This window comes from Poecilia reticulata, linkage group LG13 (genome assembly GCF_000633615.1).
Source record: "Poecilia reticulata strain Guanapo linkage group LG13, Guppy_female_1.0+MT, whole genome shotgun sequence".
In the NCBI taxonomy this organism is placed as follows: Eukaryota; Metazoa; Chordata; class Actinopteri; order Cyprinodontiformes; family Poeciliidae; genus Poecilia; species Poecilia reticulata.
The window spans coordinates 1790067-1809138 of record NC_024343.1 but is presented as its reverse complement, the minus strand read 5'-3'; the positions used below and the strand labels follow the sequence as shown (position 1 = coordinate 1809138).

The window sequence follows — 19072 nt, the reverse complement described above, 5'->3', positions numbered from 1 at the left end:
TATATATATATAACATTTTCCAGAAATATCAACATCCCACAAAAGAAAATGCTTAGATTTTAAATTAATATTTTAAAACCATAAATTACTAGCAAAATGGTGCTCCTTTTAAAACTGACAACAGAATCCCCATGGCAGATATTCAGTAAAAATTATAGGTCATCTTTTTTTTTTCCACCCCGAGAAGTAACGCACCATTTGTGGCTCTAAATGAGTCTTGTTTGGCTGAACTGAGGGGAAAAAACGGTTCTTTGGACTGTCAAGGTTCACACAGAGCAAAATAAGAGTCTGACACGAAGGTTTTGTCAATTTTGCATGAGGTTGCCCTCATTCGTTCACATCCGATGCAGAAGTGGGCTGGCACATCTTTCTTGTGTTCGGAGCGTCTCCGCAGCTGTGTGAAATATTTGGGGTTGTTTTCTCTCATCAATGCAGCTGCATCTTTAAAGCCTCTCTGCTTCCTCTCAGGAGACAATCATCTAATCCCAAAGCTGGCCGGTTTACATCCGTCAGTCTCTTTAATATATGTCGATGAGTCCATAAAGGCTTTAGCAAGTTTTACATCGAAAACCTTTAAAACCGACGCAAGCTACAAGCATTAAAACACAAATTCAACAGCTAGAGTTACAAAACACAGAAATAATGATTTACATGAGGTTTGAAACATTTTAGCATACGCAAATAAGTTACATTTTAGACCTATGTTGGAAAATCTTGACATATTCCAGGCTTTTTAAGGCATATCGTCGAGATGAGATAGTTCTGCGAAAACCAAGTTTTTATCCCAGAAAAAGCTGGGAAGAGTTTGCTTATGAGAAATGCAGAGGCATGGAAACGGAAACAAAAGGTCACATTGAGCACAACGGTTCAGATAGGAAAACTGACAAGAAAAAAATTACATTTTAAACAAGATGCTGCAGGTTCAAAACGCAGTTTTTCAAACTAAACATGGATAACTGGGATAAACATCCACTCCACAAAACCCTGTAATCTGGAGGTGTTTCCGGTTGTTTCTCTGGACTTTCTCTCAAAACAAACGGACTATTTTTGGCTCCAAGTTGTATATTAAAGAACTTCATAGAAAAAGAAATGATAGCAGTGAAACATGATGACATTAAATGCAAGTAAGTCGCTCCAAATGAAGCCGTTAAAGCTGAAATTGACCGAACTTTTATGCTATTTGGCTGCAGTTCAGAAAGTAAACATCAACGGAACGTTGCAGTGCAAAGTCCTTTCAGTCTACCGACATCGTAGAAGCGTTCCCCTCTTTAACTTTACAGGTAAATTAAGGCTTCTTGAAGAAAAAGACGCCCACTTATCTTAAACCCTCTTTTTCTCAAACAAGCACCGCTCTGTTCCAAAACCTCTCTGATCTCCGCATGCGTCTGTCGCTGCATTGACCGTGCTGATATATACTGGGCCACTTCCAGCTCTGTCGCCCCAATGTGCAGATCGGAGGCCCAAAAAGCCTCTCTGTGACAAAGAAGGACAGAGCTCTCCGGATCTGGACGTGGGACGCCCGAGGACACCTGCAGAGACTCTGTGCGTCTCTGTGAGGACAGGGAAGGATGAGACGGCGGTCTTTCATCAGCCCTCCTTGGCGTTGCCACCATTTAGACACAGATACCCACTGAGATTCAAAGGCCCAGCTGCCTCGAAGTGGCAGACGTCTACACAACACCGGGTGCTGATGAAACACAAACTCCATTCAGGCACTTTGAGAAATGCCCAAACAACGTTTCCGCACAGCACTTTGGTGTGTGGAAGAAGAGCTGTCGTCTCCTTATTTGGTTCATTTGAGGTTTTATTCAGCAAATTTGAACTTGCGCTGGATTTTCATGTGGTTAATTTTGATTTAACAGTCATAAACAAATAATCACACCCCCACCAATAGTTGGCTTAATGCCTTTTAGAAAGTAGCGCTTCAACCACAAGCGTCTTGGAGCTGTAAACGAGCTTCTGGAGAAGTTGTGACTCGATTTTTGAGGGGGATTTATAGAAACTGGTTGGTTTCCTTGTCCAAGAATGGCTTCCAGGTGCAGTTCATTTGTACTTAATCAGGTTAAGGTCCAGGACGTTTATCCAAGCCTTCAAAACCGGTTTTGATAAATCCCTGTCTTGTTGAAACACTCATATATGACTAGAGCTGAAACGATTAATCGGATTAATCATGATTAATCAATTTTAAAATAATCTGCAAAAATTTAGTAAGCGATTAATTAACAGAGCTTAAATGCAAAATGTATATGTAATATATACATTTTGTCTGAATTATGTTCTGATTGTCTTGTTCTTTCAGCAGTTTTTTTTGAGTCTGTATACTCTTAAATTCCGATTATTAATCTGTTAATCCAAAAAGTAGTGAACATATCAGTCCTATAAATCAAACAGAAAGGGTTGGGCTATTCACTGCTGATGCATCCTTTTCTACAAATGATCAAGTATTCACTAAATGAATGCCATGTTACTACATTTTTAGCAATAAAATTTTTATTTTGTTATTTTTAAAAAAGGTGATAAATTATTTCTTAGCATCTTTTTAAGCATGTCTAATGTTGTATAAGTGGCTAAATGAAAAATGTGCCAATTTTTTATCCAATTAATCGATTAATCATCAGATTACTAAAATAATCGTTTGTAGCAACCCTAATTATGATGGACCACCTATTGTTTGATCCAATTTTTCATCCTTATAGTAAAAGAAATTAGATTGAACGTTCAAGAACAACACAAGAACCACCATGGACCTGGAACACCGCTGTCACTTGTTGTCCCTGAGGCCAGTTTAACAACAACTAGAGGCTACCGGCTAACATAGAAGCCCCAGCTTCAAAACACGATGACGAGAAGAATATATGGAGAAATCAAGGTGAGTGAGGTTTTCAAACCAAAGTGTGTAGTACAAATTATCAAGCAGAGTGGTGGCGGCATCATGCTGTGGCACTATTTTGCTATTGGTGTTCCTGAAACTCCGTGTTGCTCCAGCTGGATGGAACACAGAAAGAAGGCAAAAACTAAATTCTGCAGTTTCACCTTCAATAAACTAAGATTGATATAAAGACAGAGATAAAGACAAAAACATAAATATGAAGACAAAAAGACAAATATGACAGACAGAAAAATAGAAATTCAGAAAGCTATACAAAGACAGGACAGAAATACTGACATATGGAAAGACACGTAGACAGAGAGAAAGACAAACAGATGTAGAAAGACAGAGATAAAGACAGAATGACAGAAAGATAAAAAGAAAGATGGATCAACAGACATAACTGCTATCTGTAATTTTGACACAGTGGGAGGTTACATAAAATCTGAAATTGAAATGAATTAACCTAATTCATGTTTTCAAGTGGATTATGTTAATTACTTGTAACATCAATCATTCCGTTGAAATCTGTATGCAAACTTATGAACGGAACTGTTGTAACTCTGGCAGTGTCAACCTGGAGCTCATTCTATGCTGTTTAAGAGAGTTTGAACGAATTAAAAGAAAATCTCATCTAAACAAAACCAGTTCGTTCCATTTCATTTATTACAGATACTGAAATATAGAGGCAGAAGAGGGAAAGAACAAGCAGTTTTTCCATCCGTGTACCTCTAACACCAGAACATGGAAGCAGCATGAGTAATGGATGCAAACGTTGCACCACACATAAGAGCAGCTGCAAAGTTAAAACATGAAACTGAATCTTCCATTTATTCCAAGTCAGAGGGCGATTGAGGCATAAGAAAAGTTTGTAGTGTCTCAGTGCAGAGAAAGTCAGCAGTAGCTGAGCGACCCAATCCCGTCCCCCGTCCAGGCCTTCGTACCCACAGCAGGCACCACTGTCACACCACGTCTCCGTCGAACCCAGCGTACATGGCCCTGAGCTAAAACAAAGGCCCGCCCCTCACGAGCGCTGAAGCATGTGACTCATATTTGATCGTAGAGAGAGTCGAAGCTGGGAGGCAGACCCACTCTTACCATACGACTCTCCCTGGGAGCGGGGGCAGCCTGCAGGACTGCTGCTGCTGCACATTCCTCTCCGCTCTGCTCCGAGAGGAAATGCAGTCCATTAGCATCACATGCTAACGGAGGCGCGCGGACTCTGAGAAGGCAGAACCACTCACGTGTTGCCTCCCGAGAGCCAATCAAGCTAAACATTAGCTAAAAGGGGGGAAAAAGCTGTTCTTTAGCCTTTTGAAGCTGGATCTAAGTTGAAATGACATTATTTTTAAGCGATACAAGTTTCAGAATGTCCTCCAAACTACAGGGACTGTGTGTCGTGTAATAAACTGAATGAGAGCTAAAGCAAATAAAGCTCTTTAACGTTTTCACATTCTGGCAAATATAAATTTTAGATTTTTTTTAATGATTTTCTGAGACAGACCAACATAAAAGTAGTGTATAATTATGAAATGGCAAGAAGGATGCAGGCATTTCAACTTTTGTTTTAACAACCTCTTTGGCCCTGCTGAAGAAAAACGCAAATTCCCAAGTGTAAGGTTGTAACATGGACGAAATGTTAAAAAGGTTTATGAAGACAAGTGCCCAATCAGTTGTACGTGTGAAAGTTTCCTGACTGGGTTGGCAAGCCTGGACTGGTTGTGACACAACCTTTAATAATTAGAGGGAAAGAGGTTCAACTCGTGTTTGCACAATGGGCACGGCATTCGCCAACTACTGTCTGTCAGTCTCAATAAACCTGAACTCCACTCACAATGGGCGCTCCCCGGCTCAATGGCCTCAACCGGCACACTTCTTTAATTAAAGACGTGAAAACGAAGGTGGCTGAGTGAATCTGTCAGCACCCATGAGTCTGCTGCCGTTATTGATGTTTATTATGTATGTATATGTTGGCGAAGTGAACCAGGAAATACATTGTTAAAACGAAAAATGACCTGTGACAGTTTGACCACTTGTTATTTTCTGGTTTGTCCAGATATCTTAAAGCAACTATTACTGATTTTCTTATTGATATTTTCAACCTATTTATTGGTTATTTATTGCTAAATGACAGTGGAAAAAAAAGACTAAGCTGTGGTCAGAGACTTTCAAGCTGTCTTCTGTTCTGTCATACACCAAGATTTTCTGTTCATAATAAATTCTCACTCCACATATACAATAGACATCTACATGACGTCTGTCATGGAACATGTTGGGAACCTTTAGGAAGTGTGAGTTCAGGTAAGGATCTATTTTTCTACAATAAGCACAAAGAAGCCATTGTTTTTGTGATGTTGACATTGCTAAGCTAGTCTGACTATTACCTTTCTACGCAATTCCGCTGGATTCTCATCTCCCTTCACTGGGATTTCTCCCATTGAGCTTGAGTTCCCTGGTGAACATAAGGAGAAGTTTCAACTTTTGGCGCCATTAGCTAGCTAATCGTTACACATGTCATGGTCAAAACATTAGCAATGAGATCAAATTTAAAACTTCATCAGATTCCATGCCTCTAGGAAACGATCGTTTCTCTATGGCCGAGGGTCAAAACATATTTGGTGTTTGAACTATTAAAATAGGCAGTTATGAGTGTCTTTAGAGAGGGTCTTATGTATTTGAAGATTTCCAGTTTTTGTGAGTGGTTGTGCTCCGTAACAAGAATACCACAGCTGCACTAGGTACTAGTAGGAGTTTGCCCAATTTTGCTGCTCAAAGACTGTTCTAGTTGGAAGTGAGGTCAAGATAGAGCTTTGTGTGTTACACACATCTCACCAAATCATTGCTTCTTTAGGTCGTGTCATCCTCTGTTGCGACACCACACAGCAGCACAACTTCTATATACTAAAACTTTGCAAAGTTATGAAACTGTAATTTCAGTCAGCGTGTGGGAGGAGAAAATGGACCGTAGTCTGAAGGAGGAGGCGCATGGAGGCGAGCAGGATGATGCAGACAAAGCGTCGGGCAAAACTCATTGATCAGAAAAAAAAGCAAAAGAAAACTCTTCCTCCCTCGCTCTCGCTTGTTCTTCCACTTCTGTTTCACGATGCTGCTGTTTAATAAACCAGAGGAGGCTTCCTGATGACTCAAAAACCACTGCAGACCGGGAACTCACGACCAGATAATGTATTCACAGCGTCACTCCACCGGCAGACGCACTTGCTCAGAATTATCACCAAATATAATCTTCCTGCTTTCCTTAAAAGACAGTGGAGAGTTTAAGAAAAGTTCTGTTTGCTGATAAGCTTTTTTTCTTCATGTTGCATCAAGTCAAAACTGAAGACTGCAGATCATTTGCAGGGTTCCTAATCAAAATACTCTCTCAATAATTTTCCAGACTCAAATATTCAGATTTATCTGCCAAGTATTTAGCCAATTAGTAGATTATAAACTAAAAAGTATTTAAAAAATAGAAAAAGAAAACAAGAATTACAAATAAAATGTCAAATTTAACACCTCTCAGTTCTGTAAACATCTTGTTTATGTTTTCTGGGCCAATCCTTCTAATCTATCACTGACAGTCAGATATGAGTCAGCACAGGTGAGGTCTATAACCCAGTTGCTGGCATCTCCCTACATATTGTGCACAACTTATCATTTTTGTTTTAAGTGAACGAGCTTCCTAAAGTGGAATTCAAAGTTAAAGTAATTAACTGAATCAGGACATAGCAATTTATTAGCATTTTATTTCATACGAGAAGATTTTCTGTTTAGAAAATGATTCAAATTACACCGTCTGCACATCTATACATGACTCATTCAATGAAAATAACTTGTAGATGCTTAAAGCTCAACTCTACGATGAAGACTTAATAAAGACTTGGTTATTCGAGTGGATGTTAATGACGTTAATAAGTTGTTTGATGCCCATGGTTCGTCCAGGCTGCAAAAGAGTGAGAGAGAGCAAGACTTCTTTTGAGTTTTCTATCTGTATTTGTTATGGAGCTTGTTAAATTAAGAAGACATTTTCATATGTCAAAGTTAAAGTGAGGTTCAACATTTTCAAAATTATCCAAAGCAGTGACAACTGTTAGCAAATTAGCCCCGTACTAAATGTTCTTGTGTCAGCCAAATCTGTATCTACAGGTCAAAGCCTGCGCCGCAAAACTCAAACTCAAAAATTTGGTTTCTGGGAAAATAAGATTTGACTCTAACCACAACAAAGTTGTGCTTTTCCAAGAGTTTTTAAGAGACTGAACCGAGCCTTCATGCAAGGAGACTGGGGGGCGGGGGGGGGAATAAGCCTTTAAACCCTCCATAAAGACAAACAAGAAGTCACATGTGCTCCTTCTATAACAGAGATGTGCTGACAGACCGATGTGGCGGATTAATGTGAAAAGGGACACATGTGAACTATACGGCTCTAGTTCTAGGCGTAATGCTACCGTAGTCTCCTTTAAGTGTAGAGAGATAATTATTTATTGATGGTGCCATCGTAAAACTGTTAAAACAAAGGCTGTCTTTGTAGAAGTCTTAACACAGACTTCAGTGTGGAGCAGATTAGGAGGGTGAGGAAGTCTCTTGTAGTCATGGCCCCAAAGTGAAAGGTCCCCTCAGAGTGGCCCCTGCTGACTCCCCCCTCCTGAGGAGAAAAGATCTTGTCTAATTTCAGATACAGGGACTACTAACTGAGCCATCCTTTGCGAGGGATGAGGACACAGGGGCCCTCTGCAGGACACAAGCACCACAACAAGAGAGCTGCAAACTCCAGAATCATCTCAACCTACAGATTATATTGGCAGAAATAAAATCCCCGGCCTGCCGCAGCGCACAATAACTCAGGAAAATAGCTTATTCCAGCTATTTTGCACATGTGGGGGGAAAAAAAATCAATCAAAAAATAAACTGAAATTACAGTCGGTTGCTTGCTCACCGGGCCTCGGGTTGTCCAGTTGCTTTGTGCAGCAGAAGCACAAAAGACTAACTATAAAAATAGGTGAGCAGGACACACCTTCACGAGCCTTTATTTACCGAGGCTCGCGCCAAACAGAAGCAGGGTACAATATCACCTGCAGACAACTGGATATATATTTCTCTACGCACACATATAGGTTATACACACACACACGGAGACCCTACCTGAGGAATTCTTGCAGACAGGTGTCACAGAACCGGTGTCCACAGGTGGACACTTGGACGGGCTCCCGCATCGCCTTGCTGCAGAGCGGACACTGGAAGCGTCTCTTCGGCTTCTCCAGGAACTTGTAGTCGAAGCCGGGCATGTCTGCGGGGCTCGCGGTCGCTTTTTCTCCCTCTCTCGGGGCCTTCGGTTAAAAAAAAATGATACAGCTGATGCCCTCTTGTTTTGTTTTTCCCTTCAGGGAGCAGGGAGCTGTTCGGGGGGCCGTTTAAGCCGAAGAGCAGCTCACGTCAAAGCTACGGAGCTCTCGTCCTCCGCCGCCGCTCTTTCCCGATAGAGGACAACCGCAGCCGCAGGAACGATACCTTCCCTCCGCTGGGTTTGTTTTGACCGGCTGGGCCGCTCTCTTGACTGCGCTGCGTGCAGGACTGACACACTGAACACAATGCATTACCCTCACCGTCTGTTTAGGTGCACATGCAGCTCCTCCTTCGCCTCTTCCTCCTCCTCCAAACGGGAGGAGTCGCCTTGTACCTCCGTTGTCTCTCCTCCGGGATCTTTAGACTTTTTTTGCTCATTTTCACCCGACGTACAAGGTCATATACGCTCACCTGTGAGAAAACGCAGCAAAAAACAGGTGAGAGATAAAGATAAAAAGCCAGGTTTTGACTCAAATACATCCATGCAGACGTTAGAGGGACAACTACGCCCTCTAGTGGCGGATGCACACACTAAATATTAATCTTTGTGATTTCTGTTAAAATCCAGCACCTGTGCGCTTTAAATCCCCTCCAGTTGACATTGCTACAGCTGATTTAAAACACAAACACCGCAGATGTGAGGTGGAGGAACAGGGGCAGACCAGCGCTCAACCCCACACATCTGGATCTTCTGTCACCTGCTGCATTGGCTCCGGATTACATCACCATTACATCACCGGGACAAGGACAACAATGGCAGCGGGGCCATGTCCTCACAAAAAGAAGGTGTTTCCGAGGAAGAACATGAGCCTGACAGCTGGGAGAAAGATTTCATATCAGTCAAAAACACACACCGCAAGCTTAGGATCAGTAAATGAAAATTGTGTGGCAATTTGTCCGATGCGTTGCGAAAATATTCATACTTGAACTTTTTTACCTTTGTCGTATTAGGAGCACACATTTAGACGTATTTTATTTGGGATTTTATACAAAGGAGAACCAGGAAAGTGTAAAAATCACATTATATTTTTTCTTTACAAAAATAATTTAAAAAAAAACAAAGTCTGAAAAGTATTCAAACCCCGATGACACTATGCCTCGCCAATCCAGCAAAGATTGGTGAGATGCAGCATAATTGCCACTGTCACCAAATAAATCCAGCCCATGTCTTAGTCGTTCTGCGAAAACCTCAGAGGTTTAACACCTGATTTAGCCAGTTTGGGTACCCTATTAACCAAGGAAACATTTATTTATTAATGCAAATTACAAGACATTGTAGTTCCATACATCCGCGGGTATTTATTTATTTATTTTTACCAATAACTCCATGTTCTTACCAAAAAACTTGACTGTAACTTCATAATTTTCAAATACTTGAATATTTGTTGTATTGTATATATACATAAAAAATCCTAAAATAGCCAATCACATGATTTAGGCGTATGAGTTTTATACACAATGTACAATGTTTATGAAGCACCCATTCATCTAAACAGCAACAAAAAAGATAAGAAAAATTTTTGGAGCCCCACAAAAAATGAAACTATCCCTGATAGTCTTCAGCTGATGGAAAGAGTGATGGAGCTAATTACTGGGTAATGGTGTAAGAAAACCTGTGATAGGAAGCAAAGAGCTCTGAAAGCAGAGCGGAGTACAATGACCCTAAACATGCAGCCAGAGCAACAATGAAAGAATTTAAATCTAAGAATGCTAACATGTTCTGAAGTCCAAACCTAAATCCAACTGGAAATCTGAAGAGGTGAAGAATCAATGTTTGCAAATACCGTTCATCCAGTCTGACCGAGTTTTAACTACTTTATGGGGTAAAGCGGGAAAAATGTTTGAAATGTTTCACCATTCCCATCATCGGAGAAGATATGAAGGTGGTTGAGGAGTATAAGTCAAGTCAGGTTTACTTGTACAACTCATATTCAGCAACAAGGCAGTTCAGAGTGCTTTATGTCATACAGTCATCAATTATGAAACAAGCAATACACATTACATTTTGTCAAAGGTCATAATCAAAATCATCAAGCAAATACATTGATCAATGTTCCAATTATTATCAGTTGGGTTTTTAGCCTTGATTTAAAGGAACTCAGTGTTTCAGTTGTTTTGCAGGTTTATGGAAGTTTGTTCTAGATTTGTGGTGCACAGAAGCTCAATGTTGCTTCTCCATTGTTTGGAGGCATCAACCTTCCAGACCACTCAAATCTGGAAGGTTGACACCACAACAGCGGATCTTCTGGTGCTAAGTCCTTAAATGATTTATAAACTAACAACAGTATTTTAAAATCCAGGGATCCAGTGGAAGGATCTGAGGTGATGTTCTCCATCTTCCTGGTTTTAGTGAGAACGTCAGCAGCAGCGTTCTGGATCAGCTACAGCTTGATTTTTTTAGGCAGACCTGTGACGACACTGTTGCAGAAAATCAATACGAATGGATGAGTTTCACTAGATCTCGCTGGGACTTTAAGTCCTTTAATCCTGGAAATGTTTTTCATGTAATGGAAGGCCGACTTTGTAACCGTTTTTATGTGACTCTGAAGGTTCAGGTCAGAGTACATTAATACACCCAGATTTAGGGCCTGATCGCTGGTTTCTAGTTGTAATAACTGAAGCTGACTAGATCGTTCCTCTTTAGGGAATAACTTTATTTCTATTTCTGTTCAGCTAGAGAAAGTTATGACAAATCCACAAATCGATTTGTTCTAAGCATCTTCATTCTTCATATCCGCCAAAATACAGACAGGAGATTCTTCTTCCCATCAGCCAACAACTTTGGATGATATGAGTTACAGTTTAGCACTACTTTTGTTGTTAAAATTACCATTTGTGTTTTAAGTGACCAAATACTTAAATAAATACTTTGCAATGCAACGTGTTTGAAAAAAGCAAACTTTATTAACAAATTTTCTCGTGGTGTTTTGTTTTTATTAAACCACTAAACTTAACATTTTACATCCTTCTTCTCTTTTCTCTACTCTCAACTTTCTATCAAAAAAGGTCAAAAATGCTACATTTGCACCAATGTTCAAAATCACTTTTAATCGTGCAGTTCAAAAACATGCTGTTTTATACTTTTTACTCATGCTCTACTTCACATGAAAAAATATTTTCTTTACTTTGCTTAACTCACTAATCAGCATTCAAATGAATATATTATGACATAATTAGCTAGGAATCAATAATTCACCTTTAAAGATTGAAGTATGAAACTTTAATCTACTCACTGTTACCAGCTGCAGCGGTATTAAACATTAATCACCAGCATAATATGACTCTGTGGTAATCTAATGTATTATAGATAGTTTCCACACTGTTCTATTGCTGTTTTTTTGTAAAATTAATCAGGTCATACGTTTTATTTAACTAATTTTGAAGCCTCATTAAATAACCAGGCACCCTATTCTTTCCGATTGTCTCTAATCAGCTCTTATCAGATGAAGACGGGACGTTTTCGACACTCGTTCTGCCCTGGGGGGGACTTGTCTTTAAAAATTCAGATGTTTTTGATCTACAGAAACCAAAGTTGTTTATTCTGTTTAATCTGGGTCTTTTTCTCCACAAATCCAGCTGGAACCAGTTATTTACATAAACTGAATAAAAAGACACAAACACATTTTTTTCTCATCACTGTCTGAAGTTAAATCAGACCAAACTTTTCCAGATTCAGGCCAGTAAGAATTACCAAAATTATTTCTGTCTGCTAAAAATGTTGGAAAACATTTTAGATTTTTTTTTCTTCAAATTTATGTTGTACAGTTTAAAAAGACAGTTATCTACGACAAAATGTACGTACATTTTTGAATTTGAAGAAAGTAAAAACAAACAAAAACATTTCTAAAAACTGTTCTCGCCAAGTTTTCTGGCATTGAGCAAATAGAAATAATTTGGGTAATTCTAAGTAACCTAGAAAAAGAACAGTTTGGTCTGATTTAACTTTAGACACTGAGAAAAAAGAACAAAAAAAAAATGTGCTCTTGCCTATTTATCCAGTACATGAAAATATCTGGTTTCAGCTCTATGGGAGGTATGTACTTGAAGCCGGAAAGACGTCGTTATCTGCCTCTCACCATTTTTGGTCTCTATGGCATGAAAACCGTCTCAGCTGTTCAGCCAGTAAAAATTCCTACGGTGGAATGAAAACAACGGCGTTAGTAGTACGTTGTTTACCGTTGGCGGTGACATGAATAGCTGCCTGTTTACTCTACAGGCTGCTATTCTCCRCACTGAAGAAGCTGTGAATGTGTCTGAACAAGCGGGGTAACATGTCCCCTTACGTYCCCCCCCRCCCCCTCCTCATTATCTAGTTTGAACGCTGCTTGTTTGTGTTTGCAGCACTAATCCAATAAAGAGCCCAAAAACCCAACTCCCCTCCTCGCGCTCTCGTCTCTTGACTTCATCCTTCATTCTTTTCGTCTCATTCATCCGGCTGTCTTAAGAGGGAACAAAACCTGTTTGACTTTCGCTGGCTTTTCACGGCAGAAAAGCCGCACGTGGGGGGAAGACAATCGCTCAACACATGATAAGCGGGCTAATGAACTGCAGTAATCCAGCTTCAGTATCAGTGTTGCAACATTCCTTTGGCGTGTCTGGAGTGCACCTGTTTCCTCCCACTGGTTCTGACCGTCTGTGTGTGTTCAATAAACCGAAACGAATATTTGTTCGTTAGGAAAAACACACACAAACAAAGCGGATGCAGAGGAGGATTGRGGAGGGACTAGGGAAGGTCTCCATCGTATCTGTTCATCTGGAACCAGGATCCTCGAACAAAGCTGAAACACAAAAGAAGTAAAGTTAGTACATCTGAAAGGGACCAAGTGATGAAGATATTAGTATCAAGATTTTTACAGAATCTACATTTTCTTTGTAATATATGAGTTTGAAAATCAGAGGGTGATATAACATCTTAAAACACTAAAAGGACTAAAATGTCAAAACTACTTTGTCAAACTTTACACCTTAATTGCTTTCAATCTCCATCGCATTCGAACCAAAAATGTGAGTGTATTTTATTCAGGGTTTCTGCAGGCTTGCACAACTCTAATTTTAGACTTTTTATCACTACTATACATGAAATTTAAGACTTGTGTCATGACAAGAAAATCGCATATCTTATACCATAGTATCTTATAYCATAGACAATTGTTTTTTTTTTTACCAGTATGTACATAGCAGCGTACGGATTGGCAACAGAAGTGAGCCAGTGGCGAAGACGAACATCGTCCAGCAAACTGACAATAACTTACACTTACCATTTATAGACACAAAAAAGCTAGTTAACAAGCGTTTATTAGCAGCTAGTTAGCGGTAGTTCCAACCACCTCGAGTCACAAAATGTCTGTGTCCGACTCAAACTTCTACCTGACAGGAAAGTCTCAGAAAGAAAAATTGTCTACACAGAACATATGAGTAAATAGTCCTGTCACAACAAAATGTAAGACCTTTGAACAACCTATTTAAGGCCAACTTACATTTTTTAAATGAATTCAAGACATCTCAAGGCCTTCATTTTAGATACATGTATTTACGAGGTTTTAGACACCCTGTTATTAGGATTTTATGAGACAGACCAAAACAATACGGTGAATCATTTTGAAGTTGAAGGAAAAGGAATTGTATTTTTAACAAACTACTCAAAAAAGCACAACACTGGCAAGTCTCTGCACAAGAMCAAAAATCGCTTTCTGTGTGCCTCTATGTGTGTCTATGAACCACATAGACACACATAATTACAAAATAAGGACATATAACTACTAAAAATATATTATGTATAGTTATATTTAGATGACAAATGAGAATTTTATGGATGCAGTGTGTTGTTGAATACTTTTGTACTCACACTTAGAGAGCTTTTCACTTTTTTTCCACAGTTGTAAAGTTGAAATTAGAGACACAAACACAGAAATCACTTAATGCAAAATGGAAGAACATGATTAGATGCAGAATTTATTTCTTTTAACTTATTGGTTTCTTTTAAAACCTATTGGTTAAAAGAAACCAACAGGTTTCTTTTAAAACCTATTGGTTTTAAAAGTGTGGCGTTCATTTGGATCTAAACCCTTTTACTCATATCATGTGGTGGGGATGGCTTTTGTTCAGCAAATAGAAGAAAGCTGGTGAACGATGTAGTGATGGACGAAAGGGACCCAAAGTTTTTTTTGGTACAAAATATGTTAAAGGAGTGGTATAGAAATGCTTTACACATCAAACCCTGTTACTTTTTTTCCCTTTTAGACTAATTATTGCTTTGTTCTCTTTCACATGTCASACAAAAACAGGTTGGTCATGGATCGACTTTGTGTCGGAGTCTTTTCCAGAGGTCACTGTGTTTGTGTCTCAAAGTTCARAGTTTCAAACAAAGCTGCTCAGTCTGGAGGTGAGTTGGCCGCTGTAACGCTAATCTCCTGTAACGCTGCAGATACTTTTAGTGCAAAAAGAACTCCAGAAGCAGCAGATACRGCAGAARTATTCACGCGTTTGGCTCCGTCCGAAGATGATTGTCTGCAGTTCAGACGACCTTTCATCAGATTAGTCGCATTTYGCCACAGCGTTTCTTAAGTTGGGGCAATAAGCAAAAAATATTACGTTTGACTGCCAGCAGGGTGTTGCCATGACAACAGGCTACCGATGTCACTGTGAATGGGTGGCTCTCGTCGAGCTGCACCGGCTTTGGTATCCCACAATCCTCTTCTTTTCTTCCGAGGCGACCACGGGCACCCTTCCCCCACGTGTACACCTCACCTTCTGTCAGAAAAAACACCAAGAAAAGAAGAGTTGATCGCCTAATTCGTAGGAAAACCTCCTCTTGAGGGGCTAATCCACTAAAATCTTTAACTGACAGCTCTGTCTTGGATTCATAATGGCTCTATCTGTAGAAAGTCTGAGCTGAACAAAGCTCTTCTTTGACAAAGAGAGACCTACAGGCACTGCTGGCCTCTCCACAGGGAGCCACTTGCTGTCACAATACAGCTTTTTACTGTTTTACACCCAACTGCAACAACAAAACTTACAAACAAAAGACATCTGTTACCCATCTAAGGGCCAACATGGTAAAAGGACAGTTCCAGTGTATAAATGGGTTTATCTAATTAGGTTCGACAAGCCCTGTGAACCACATAGAGACCAGTAACAACAGAAGAGGGAGAAAAAGAAAGTAGTTCTTTTGTTCATTTCAGCAAATCACCTTTGTTTTGGAGGTGTTGTTAGTTTGCTGGTGAATGACTAAATATCTGCATGCAGGGACAGTTTTAATCTTAGAATATACTGAAACAGATTTTAATATCACTTTGTGGTGAACCACTAGGGGGCTTCACTCAATCCCAGACTACAGGATGTTACGGTTTACAGATTGTGTGTTTTTGGCCCTTTCCTTTACTCTGTTGTTCTGAGTTGGAGTTGAGTTAAGACAAGATGCAAGAAAATTGAAAAATGTTACAACCTTTGCCTCTTTGTCGGGTTTCACACCATGTGGCTTTTGCTTTCTGCCGTCTTCCATCCAGCCCATCACCCATGACAGACAAACTGCTAATTAGCTGGCTAACAGGCACACATTGGCAGGTTCTGGGCAAATCTCAGTAGGTCAATATGACTTTTTGTCCACAATTTTTTAAAAATCGGCCTAGTGTGCAGTCATGGTACTGGGTTGATCATGTACGTTGCAACTTTTTCACAAAAACGAACTCATGGTTAGCAACGTCAAATGAGGACGATGAAATGGGTAAAGCAAACCACTGTGCAATCAAGTCAATGAATTACCTGCACTGAATTAGAAATGTTATAGAAAAATATACTGAATTTCAAGACCTTACTGTGGACTTAACATGTAAGATTATAATGACATAATTTTAATGATGATAGATCATTCTAAAAGTGGGCCAGTCTGAGGCTTGAAACTACAGGGTTGAAAAGTGAGTCCCGTTGCAGCCCAGCTAGATGGCACGGTATATTAGCCGCTAGTTACAGGTAGCTTCAACCGCTTTTAGCCATAGAATAAGCTAATAAAGATGTCTGCGCACGACTCAAACTTTCGCCTGACAGAAAAATCCCACAAGGAAAAAAAAGTCAGAGAATATGCAAGATGAAATATGAGCCTTACGACTAAACCCTAGACCCTATAAAGAGTAACTCTTAACCCTGGAAATGAATCGACCAGAACAAATGTTTAAATCTTGCTATTAAATTTGTTAGTAGTTTATGATTTTTGTCCCRTTAAAGACGCTAGACAGATCATCCACTTACCAGCTCCAATGGCCAGCGTGAAGGCGTCACCACATGCGGCMRAGGTTATGTCCTTCAGGCCGAGCACCTGGTAGGGCACCCGGCTGCTGCGCCGGGAGCTGCAGCCCATCTGACCGTGCTGGTTGCTGCCAAACGTATAACACCAGCCCTCTTCTGCATATTRAGAGCAAAACGGACAAAACGCGGAAATGATTTCTAACAAAGTGGACAGCTGAAAAATCAGGAGTTTAAATAACAGATGAGATCAAAACTTCTTCATACTCAATCAACAGTGATAGAGTATTTTTTTTGTGGGAAATAAATACACCTAAACAAGGTCAGACGCTTGCAGGAACAAATCTGTTTCAGGTATGTGATCATTATAGTAGATTTTTGAACCTGTGACAGCAACAGAATGGGCCGTTCCAATGTCGATGTAAACTATCCTCTCAGAGTTGAGTGGGGCTGACTGAACCGGAGTGTAAGAATGGAYTTCTTCAACCTGATTCACAGGATTCGGTTCCTCCCCAGCTGTAATCATGTCCAGACCAAGCTTGTTGAACCTGAAACGAAAACAATTTACAACAAAAGTTAGTTATATGCAGTCTCATGTAAGTAACATGCACCACAGGCATGAATTTTATAATAATTTGACCTGGTTTTGTATTTTCTTTTTTTAGAGTCTACTAGTGCATCATGAAATACACTATCAACTACCGGCCATCCACTGCAATGCAAGAATATTTTTTATTTTTATTAAATCCAACATGGCAGACAGATGAAAAAGCAACTCAGGAATATCCACTTCCTCCTTCCACTGCAGAAAGTTCTTACAGGTGAAAAAATATTGCGACATCAARTAACCCCTAAAGACTAATACTACTTATGTATTTTCCAAATAGCAACTTTGTATTTGGAGACAATTACAACTCATCACTAAAAAATCCTAAAAAATATATACATATATATTTTGACAAAAATTTTTCAGTTTTTTTTCTCTTTTTTTTATGCTTTTAAAAAAAATCAAAAACAGTTTGGAAAAAAATCCTGAGATAAAGAATTATAATTGATGCATAAAAAGGATAAACAACCATACAAAAAATATAAATAAATAAAAAATAAAAAAAACATATTGGATTTAAGCAAAAAAAAAAAACCTGAATTGAGCATTTTCATTGGCTATTTCTGATCCTTGGTTAAATCAGCATTTAAATACACGTTAAATGTCCAAAAGTCATATAACACTCACAGTGATTAAACACAGACTTAAGACGTAACAGAAGTTAAGTGTTACACCAGACCTCACTGTCACTCCTCTTTACTAACACACATATCTACATCCTGTCAGCAGAAAGAGTTTTGGAGAATGCTGTCTCACAGGTTATACACAGATGAACTATGAACTATTTCTTTAAACCTTTAATCCGTTGCCATCCCACACACCCTCATAACATAAACACAAGTCTGCAGGGTGTAAAACTAGCAAGTCATTGTTCGGGTCAGGAAGGCAGAGCACCAACCTGTTGCTTCCACATGCCAGAATGCTGCACTGCGTGCTGATAACCATGGAGCAATCCACGCCACACACCACCTTCTGAGCCTCCAACTCTGCAGGCAGACACACCTGCTGGGGACTGTTGTGTGTGTCCTGGGTGCCCAGGCCGAGGCGACCTTCAGGACAGAGAGAGAACAATYATGCCGTTGTCGTAAATCGCTGGTGTTCAAACAACCTTCAAAAAAAACAAAAAAACAAGTGGTTCGTTTGTTGTACCGTTGTCTCCTCTTCCCCAAGCAAACACYTCTCTTTCATTGGTCACAGCGACGACATGAGAAGCTCCGCAGGACACCTGGACCAACTCGTAGCCCAAGAGAGCCTCCACAATCTTAGGCTGCGCRCACAAACACAAAAAGAGATGATCCAGGTATCACATGCTGTATCCTGAATGGATGAGTTGATGTGCAGAAGAAGGTCAAGCAAAGCGGTAAATTGAAGCAAACGGAACGTATTAAGTGTGGATGTAAAGTAATGAAGTGAAATCGAGTGTGAACAGAAGAGCTTGAGGTGAAACTTGTCGGTAAAATTGTTTAAAAATGTTCAGTTAAAAGAACTTTTTCTTTTCTAATACTCGATATGTATATATATTTGTCTGACTCCCCAGTGGAGTGTTGAAAATGTTATTATCATAAGAAGAAAAAAAGCAGCAGAAATCAGGGAACAATTAATGATTTACAGTCATATTCAATAAATTAGAATACACGTTCAGAGGAAGCTTGTTAGCTTAAAAGTACCATTTGAAATCGACCGTTACACCGGTACTAAACATATTTCTGTATTACAAATGTCTTTTTTAATGGTGTGATGTGATATTAGAATATTAATATCACATCTTTTTTTTTATTAGCTATAAGTGGAAATATTTTTATTAGCTATAAGTGGAAAATCTTCATAATTATAACTAACAGGAATAAAGGCTTTTTCAAACATCCATCTGTGTGTAATAATCTGTATCAGGGGTGTCCAAACTGCAGACTGGGGGCCATTTCCAGACCCTAAACTGATTTTCTATGAACCATGACTGCAATTTCAGAATCTGACTAATCTGGACCCCCATCAAAGTGGTTGACAGAAATAGTAATTATTTT

At 39.5% G+C, this 19072-nt stretch overlaps 2 protein-coding genes across 2 annotated transcripts in view; both read right to left on the bottom strand.

The window, feature by feature from the left end:
- Positions 1-9027, bottom strand: part of traf4a (tnf receptor-associated factor 4a) — a 44086-nt gene extending 35059 nt beyond the window's left edge. The window contains exons 1-2 of the mRNA XM_017308360.1: positions 8778-9027; positions 8006-8617 (exon numbers count right to left, since the gene is read on the bottom strand). Of these exons, the coding sequence (XP_017163849.1) occupies positions 8006-8148 (143 nt within the window). The 5' untranslated portion in view covers positions 8149-8617; positions 8778-9027. The remainder of the gene's footprint in view (positions 1-8005; positions 8618-8777) is intronic.
- A 5114-nt stretch (positions 9028-14141) lies between these two features.
- Positions 14142-19072, bottom strand: part of nek8 (NIMA-related kinase 8) — a 38387-nt gene continuing 33456 nt past the window's right edge. Inside the window, exons 7-12 of the mRNA XM_017308103.1 lie at positions 18201-18318; positions 17950-18100; positions 16829-16992; positions 16451-16603; positions 14798-14956; positions 14142-14713 (exon numbers count right to left, since the gene is read on the bottom strand). Of these exons, the coding sequence (XP_017163592.1) occupies positions 14682-14713; positions 14798-14956; positions 16451-16603; positions 16829-16992; positions 17950-18100; positions 18201-18318 (777 nt within the window). The 3' untranslated portion in view covers positions 14142-14681. The remainder of the gene's footprint in view (positions 14714-14797; positions 14957-16450; positions 16604-16828; positions 16993-17949; positions 18101-18200; positions 18319-19072) is intronic.